The sequence below is a fragment of the Acipenser ruthenus genome, chromosome 20 (assembly GCF_902713425.1).
Source record: "Acipenser ruthenus chromosome 20, fAciRut3.2 maternal haplotype, whole genome shotgun sequence".
NCBI lineage: Eukaryota > Metazoa > Chordata > Actinopteri > Acipenseriformes > Acipenseridae > Acipenser > Acipenser ruthenus.
In genome coordinates, this window is record NC_081208.1 from 4918157 (window position 1) to 4926757 (window position 8601).

At 37.6% G+C, this 8601-nt stretch overlaps 1 protein-coding gene across 4 annotated transcripts in view; it reads left to right on the forward strand.

Annotated features, from left to right (window-relative positions):
• Window positions 1-6580, forward strand: part of LOC117425918 (tyrosine-protein phosphatase non-receptor type 11-like) — a 58742-nt gene extending 52162 nt beyond the window's left edge. For 3 of the 4 annotated variants that reach the window (XM_034043233.3, XM_034043235.3, XM_058993246.1), the window contains exons 12-16: window positions 75-142; window positions 947-1098; window positions 1542-1642; window positions 1919-2025; window positions 2277-6580. In XM_034043233.3, the coding sequence (XP_033899124.1) occupies window positions 75-142; window positions 947-1098; window positions 1542-1642; window positions 1919-2003 (406 nt within the window). In that variant the 3' untranslated portion in view covers window positions 2004-2025; window positions 2277-6580. Of the gene's footprint in view, window positions 1-74; window positions 143-946; window positions 1099-1541; window positions 1643-1918; window positions 2026-2224 lie in introns of all 4 variants that reach the window. The other variant, XM_034043234.3, reaches the window with a different exon arrangement.
• The last annotated feature ends 2021 nt before the right edge of the window (window positions 6581-8601 follow it).

Below are 8601 nucleotides of genomic sequence, written 5' to 3' on the forward strand. Positions count from 1 at the left end.
GCGCAAGCGATTGGTCATATTTTGCCATTGAGGCTAGAGCATTGCACCTCACTTTTTTCCCCCTTTTCTTTCAGTGCAGGAATAGGAAGGACAGGAACCATAATTGTAATAGACATTCTTGTAGACATTATTAGCAGACAAGGTAAGACACTTGATTGACGTGCTTTTATCAATAATATTAATAATAATGATCCTGCTTTATAATACTGGAAATTCATCATGGATTCCGTCTGAATACCACAGGAATATCTTATACACTTCCTCCGGTTCTGGTGTCATTCATTTTGAATTGAGCCCTGTAAATTCATGTGGGTTTAATTACCTGTATTCATTTCATGTTCCTTTGTAACAAATGATGTTGATACACACTAAAACTAATGATAGGTAATTAGGTAAATGAGTTACAGAATCTTCTATTTTAAAGGCTGTTCTAATTGTAGTTGTTAGGTCGTTAGATTTACTGTGTTTGTATTTGTCATTAGATCAGGTGCAGGTTCTTATCTGGATACAGTATTTACTGTATTTCTGTTAGGAATAGGGTTTCTCAAATACAGTAGCCCTCTGTCGAATTTGTAATTGTACATAATGTTCCCTCATAAGCTTTTAGCGTTGTGTTTCCATATTCATTTCTCTAATGGGATTTATTGATGCAAATGTTTTACATCAAGTAATAAGCTTCATTTATTTCACATGACCGGTTTTTACAAACAGTCTCAAAATATCAAGCCCATTAATTTAGAATTGGATTTACATTTATAGGACTGTGTAATCAAAGATCGTTCATCTTTGAATATACAGTATTTCTGATGTGCGTGTTGCCATGACAGCTGTAATTAAGCATACGGTTTGGATAATGAATGCAGGTTTGCATTTGTAACAACGCTAAGGTTTTGTGTGTGATTCTTACCTGCGATTCATTCCAGGACGATGCTTGTTTTTCTTCCAGGGCTAGACTGTGATATAGACGTCCCGAAGACGATCCAGATGGTGCGAAGGCAGCGCTCCGGGATGGTGCAGACGGAAGCGCAGTATAAATTTATTTACATGGCGGTGCAGCAGTATATAGACACTGTCCAGAAAAGATTAGAGGAAGAGCAGGTGCGTGCCCCCTCGTGCCACACACGAGAATGTCATTTCAGAACTGTGTGTGCGTGAGGCCAGCCCATAGCGTTATATCCATGTGCATTAGAAGCTGCTACTTTACAGTGTCATGTACAGGTAGCAGCTATATAGTCTAAAGTGGTGACATTGTCATAGGTAAAATAGTCCATAATACTGGACTGTATCAGTACTGTGTGTTGTTCATGTCAGTTTTAAATTCTGGTCATACAGAATTTGTATGTATATACAGATATTTAAGTATCCTCCATGACATGTATATATGGGAAGTTGCTTTTACAGTTATATAAGCTAAAATACACTGCTATTCAAATGTTAATTTGCTTGTTCCCGTTCTCAATGATTATGCATAAGGTTGTTAACACTCAATGTATCTCTACTGGAGCCCGTCCTCCTCATCAAGCCTTTCCTGACTTTTACAGAGAAATAAAACGAAAGAGAGGGAGTATTCTAACATCAGGTATCCACCTACAGAGAACACGAAGCTTTGGCCCCACACTCCCACTTCTAGAACTTCTTCCATGTAAGTCCTGCTGGCTAGACATGCTTGTCCTCACACTGCAACCCAGGAGAACAGCACACTTTGAAAACACTCCTTAATACAATTCTTTTTAAAGCAGTTTTCTTTTGGTTTTTCTGTGGCAGCCCATTGTCAGAGGCAATGCTGCCACCTAGTGGAAAGAAAACACACATGACGTAATACTTAATAATCATTGAATTCATAGTCTCTCGACTGGAAGTCCAGGTTTACACTGTAGGCTCTATTTATTTCACCGCTTTTTTACCTCTTGTTTTTTAGGGTTAACGAGGATGCAGCGGGAGTGTACGAGAATTTAAATATTAAAAATCCGAAAGGTCCAGGGATCAGCAATACAAGAAGATAAGGGCGTGGAGATGGGAATCTCAGTGAGTACAGCAGCTCGATCATTCTGACCTCATCAAGACAGTTTGCACTCATTTTAAAAATATTTTTTGAGGTTGGAATAAGAAATAGTATTAGCATCATCGCTTCAAAATGCGGTATGTTGATCTTGCACACTAGCTTCTTGAAGGAAAATCTTTCCAACAATTTCTTTACATATATGTTTTCCTCTTTTTCTTCTAGGAGTTTGGAAGTTTCTAAAGCAATGTCATTTTTGTCTCCGCTGCACTGACAGATCCCTCCGTCACAAGCACTGCGAAACGGGATGCCCACCGGGGAGAGCCCCAAGCCTTGCAGGAACTGACTCTTAAGATGGGACAGCAATGAATCTCACTGATCGATGCGATACCTCTCTCCCTTCAGCTTGCGTTATACAGCCAGTGCCTCTTCTAAAAGCGCGACCCCAAGGCACTGCATCCCAGCCAGCAGAAGAGACAGACACGCAGAAGCTTGAAGCCGAAGAAGCACATTCGTTTCGTCACCCAGAATTCTATGAAGCTCCATGTTTTATTATTTTTATAATATATATATATATATATGTGTGTGTGTGTGTAAGATGTAGCAGCTGCACTTCCTTGGATTTTCCTGCATACATCTACTGTAACCAAAGACCTGAGAACTTGATAAAAGCTCAAAAAAAACTATGAGCATTGACAGATGCAGAAATTGCACTTGCTTTAAAAAACAAACAAATGTTTGAAGAAGTCACTTGTTTTATTATTTTTACCCTATGATGTGGACGCCAATGAAGTCTATGAATTGGTTGATGCTGTCTGCACTGGTGGCTTTGTAGGTATTGTCTTGTGTTTTCTTTATTTCTTTATTATTATTATTATTATTATTATTATTATTATTATTATTATTATTATTATTATTATTAATAGTGGTTGTACCTCATTTTATTGCATTTTAAATCATTACCTGGAGCGCTGGAACTAACCACAAATATATGGTTAGTGGTAAAAGTTATAATTAACATCCACTGCCAGTACCTGCTAACTAATGCACAGAGGTTAAGTTCCTCATTCTTCCTTTTATAAATTGCTCTATTTATAGGATCTAAATACAGGTAGTTTTTAAATCAATATAAGAATGGACAGAGAAATCCATCTCTATGTGTGTTTGAGTGTTTTATTGTCTTTTTAAAAGCAAGTCAAATGTCAGGAATGGTAATATTATAATACTTAAAACTGTGGCTATTTAGATCCATTACTGTTTAGATCAATGCAATACACCCACCAGCCCCCATATACAGGATGAGTCATAAACGACTCTGTAAAACACATTCATGTTACTTTTGAATTGCACTCCACCCTCAGCACGGCACACGGTAATCCTTTGCTTTCAGTTAACACATTCTGACCTCATTTTGTCCTGTGGTTTGGTGGTCGCTGTGAATTTCAGGTGGCCCTTCAAGTCGTTTGGAGACTTAGTCGCACAGAGAAGATGTGATGGCTCAATACGAACTCTAAAGTCCAAGGGTGACAGGTCTGGTGAACCACAGGCAACCACAGCCAATGGTCTGAGAAGGTGTTGTCTAACCAGGTTCTGTTATACCGCGTCCTACAGTGTGTTTATTATGTTTATGAAAGAGAAATAAAACCGACCATGTCACGGGGCTAACAGCAAAACTATAGGGATTTTGAAGGACCTCTTAAATGAATATATTGAGTTATGTATCTTTTTTTTTGTTTTACAAAACCTGTTGAAAATGTTATTCCATTGTATAATATCTGATTGCAGGCTTAAGCTATTATCCCCCTGCAAAAACATGTCCGAGATGCAAGCAAAACCCTTTCCATCACTGAATTATAACTGAAGACACTTGAAGCACATGTAACATTGTATTAACTCTGGACCGCGCGTCTTAGTGAAGATAAAAGCAGCCCGATATGTTTATTTTATTGGGAAAATGTTTATACCTGAACCCGATTGTAAACAATGTGAACCGGCTACCTTATTAAAGGAACCAAACCAGTTCTATATGCTTAGGATGTCCTGTGTTTAAAACTATTGTTGCTATATACATTGGTTTAGAATTTGTTTTTTTGTTAAACAAAAGATGTTATGAGTGAGTGTTTGTTTGTTTGAAGTTACGGATGAAATACCAATACATAGTATTAACATTGGCATGAAAAATCCATTAAACACTCCTACAAAAACAGACAAGCCTCTAACTTGAGCTGTAGTCTGTCATGCTCTTAGTATTCCCAAACATACATTTAAAAATAAATCCCAACATGACAGTGCGGTTACCAAAACTTTCAAAGCGATGTGTCTCTTTTGTTATGTAAAGTATTCATTGTACTCTGGCGTGTTTATGAGAAAATAATGTAACACGTTACCTGAACGCTCCATGTCTCCTGGTGCAGTTGGTTTCATATCATGTCAGCAGTTCAATTTCTAAAGGCTGATAAAGGCATAGCCCTTACCAAGAACCCCAAAAGACTATTGAAAAGTGATTTAAACTCGTTTTCTTAAGTTTCACAGTCCCATTTCATCCCTGCCTATTGCACATCTTGTTTCGTTGTAAAAAGTCTGAAGCATCTTTCTACGCTGCTTGAGCAAGACTGGGAGTGTCTGGTGTGGTTCATGAAAGCTTAGAGAACATCTTTGAAACTTTATCAAAACTTTGTTCACCCAGACATCGAATACGATTCATCAAATGACTTCTACCAGACAGTAAAAGGTAGGGAAGCAGCCTAAATAAAAGCCATGTGCTTCTTCTGTGAGACAATTCTTAAATGATCTGAACTACACCAGTTCTGCAAGGAAATTGTATGTATTGCTAGTCTATCTCAGTGTGGTTTCATATACACTGTAGAGTGGTTCTACTGTACATAGAGAAGTTAAACCTCTGCACTGGATTACTGGGTCACTGAAACCAGCGCCTGTAACTATCACAGTGCTCATGTTGTGTAGGTAATGTTTTAAACCATCTCCAAGTGACTTTACAGAGAGACAGAAAGAGCTGGTTCGATGGGATGATCAGATGGGATGATTAAATTGCTTTTATAAGTCAATTTTTGTGAAGCTTTAGCCATGACGTTTGCCATTGTGAAATGCCAATAACCACCCAGCCCCTCGACAGAAGGGTGGTATATCAGCAATATACTGTGCTGTTAATGTAGTATAGCAAGGAAAAACTTGACACATTTTGAAATGATTAATTGGGTAACATAGGTGTTTGAAGCCCCAAGCTTTATTTCTCTGGTTGTTCTTTGATTAATTGCACCAGAACATAAGGCCTGTATGATGTTGTTACATGTTTAGTTGGTAATGGTTGATTGCACACTCCTGTCTCTCTCCATCATGAGTCACCAGCTGTTTCCATTTATAAGAAACATTTGACGTGCTCATAAATGTTTATGGTTGCAAGTTATGACCAAATACAGTTGTTATGATGGTCATAACCAGATTTTGAATGGTTGTACCAATTGAAATTGAAACCCTAGGTTGCTTTGGGGTATTGTGCTTTGGTATTATTTAAAGGCAAATTGAATTAATGCTTTGTGCTACTGTAACAAGTTAAATGATTAAAAATACAAGTCTAATTACTGAACACACTTCGCAATTATCTGCTGAAGTGAGGTAACAGCATTTCAGAGTGGTGAAAACGTACGAAACCTATGGTTTGGAAAAAAAATGCAAACTGTTATGGGGTTGGTTTTTACCTCAGACAAACAAAACCATAAGCTACCTGAAATCTCAACACAGTACTTGCTCTGCACAGTCATACCCATCAACCGAAAAGGGAGCTTTATATTGGGGCTGTTGATGTTTCCTGTGAAATGGAAGTTTCAAGGGGAATAAAGCATGTGTCCCTGCTGTTAAAAAGGCAAGGTAAACTCAGGCCAAATCAAAATGTAGTGTGAACAGAAGCCAAAATTATGAAAACAACATTGTACACGGATAACATTAAACACTATTCACACTCGCCATTCATGATGCAGCAGGGTATTGATATTCCCAGCAAGCAATCCGACCCCCCCCCCCCCCCCCCTTTTTTTAAAGAAGCAAAGGGATCATACTGTATCTGCTTTCAGCTGGTTGTACACCTCTTACATCCTCCACATCTGTTTGAACCATCCTATTGTATTGAAAAGGGAAGGAAACCTAACGCACAGATAAGATGCTAAGCTGGTAATACCATTAACACAAACATCAAGTATACAGTTGGTGCAGTACTGGAATCATCTTATGTAGGCATACCCGAGGCATAAATAGATTGGGCACAGGGCAACACCTACACCAGTGCCAGGATGAAGTGTGGGGGCGGCCCGTGTGCTGAAGAAAAACAAAAGGCCCATTTTCCTGCTTAATGTGGATGTTAAAGTTCTCAGATAATGAGCAGAGCATTCTCCCCTGATATTCTGCTCTCAATGTGACTCTTTGACTTTCTATTGAACAACTGACAAGTGCATTCTGGATCGCCTGCAGTACTGAATGTCTATTGTGACACAAATGCTTTAACTTTTAAATGAAACACAACATCGATGCAAACCTTATGAAGATGCAGGAAATAAAGTTTTATTAATCGGTGGTCTCCAAGTGCTGTCAGTGTCACTGTGCTGGATATAAGCCAGTAATCACCTCACAGATCCAGTCAATACTCTCACACAGTGCAAGGTCAGTGAGCATTAGTTTAATATCAAGGCTGAACGTGTGCTACGATAAAGGGTTATACACAGGAGTAATGGATATACTACAGTCACTCACAGAGTATGGAAGCCTATCTGCTCAAATACAAACCTGCTCACAAATAAGTTATGTCAATTTAAAATAGCACCAAAAATGCAAAAAGGACATCTTGCATTTTCAATCACTAAATTGAAAATGAAAATGGCTTTGCAACATACAGTGGTTATAATGCAATCCACATAAGAACATGTGTCATAGTATATTTGTGCTCTACAATATGAAAAAACATTGCAATAAACTGGGTTGAATTGACCATATGCAACATTTTAAATAATGTGACAAAATCTGTCAATATCACTCTTATTCTTTTCTCATAAAATTAGAAATTATTAGTGGTTTTGTAGACCAAGGCCAGAGGAGAAGTTTAATGGCCTGATACTACAGCAAGCAAATTAATCATTTAGAGCGATTTCAAATTGCATTACATCTTTAAATGGATTGCAGATATCTTGACATGATTTACAGATATCTAAATTTAATTTAAAGTTATCTTGAAACAATGTTGTGCTAACCAGACATGCCAAACTGTCATTAAGAAATCTCTTTAAATGATTTTGAGATACAGTACTGTCTGGTTATATTGCCCTTTGTTCCCCTCAGTCAGACCCCTTTACTTTCTAAATACCCCGGTATCTCTGAATAGATATTTTACATACAGATGTCTTAAAATGCATTACAGACGTTTTATACAGCTGATGATAATGAATACGTAGTCAGTACGAAGAATAATGTATTGCATGCAACCAGTAGGGGGAGCCATTGTATTCCGCCACATATAATTACTTTACTAATATATCTGCACAACAAAGGAGACGGCACAAGCAAGTACTGTAATACTGCAGACGCAATGAGAACTCCCATGCCAGTCATTCGACAGTTAAAAAACTAAACCGCAACACAAAATCTGCATAATTGACAGCCTCAGCTTGAGAGAGGCCAGAGATTGGATGGGGGTGTTCTGGAAAAATACTATTCATTTTCTGGAAATTTTACAACTTCTGTAGCAGGACAGGGAGAAGCTAACTTGCTTTGTATAAATGAAGAAACAATTAATCAATGGTTTACAGTAAATAGGTGACTTTATAATTAAATGAAAGATAGACAGATAGATACGAGCTAATGTGCCCTGATGTACATTATGTAACTATATACCGATATCTATGTATATTAACATTAATGTCTGTATACAGTATATATGTACGCAATTTAAATAATAATGTATTACTATTGTGCTGTAATTAAGCAAAGCCTTTTACAGTACTATATGTGCGTTAGCTGACATATTTTACTAGAACATTTGAATAAAAATAATTACAAACTGTGTCTTGGCATTAAAAGTATTTTACCCTAAAAAAAAAAAAAAAGTTACAAGTCAAGCAGCTGGTTCTTGCTTAAGCTCCAAAGAAATAATTACAAGGTCAAACAGAGAATCAAGGGTTAACCTTACATCTGAGCCCAATACCACTGCACGCCACAATGAGTCTGAATTCAGATTACTGCTACATCACATATGGTGGCATCCTAAAAACTGATTAGGTTTTTTTTTGGTAAGCTGTTTTTTGCAGTGAAATTCACTTAAACAGAAAATAAAAAGTCACTCATTGTGATGCTAAACTCTTCTATCTGTTCTGTGCAGCAGTCTCGTGGGACGAACACAATGTGCAATATTCCTGGATGCGAGGCTGAATGCCAGCGTGTTCCTTTGAAAACAAGACACTTTGTTAGAACATTACTTCCATTCCCAATTGCAAGTTCCAAATTCCAATTGACTGTGTGCTCTGAATCTGAATTGCTTAAGGTTTTCTAAGCTCTCCTGCACTAAAGTTTTGTCAGTGTCATTTCTCAAAATGTTTTACAAC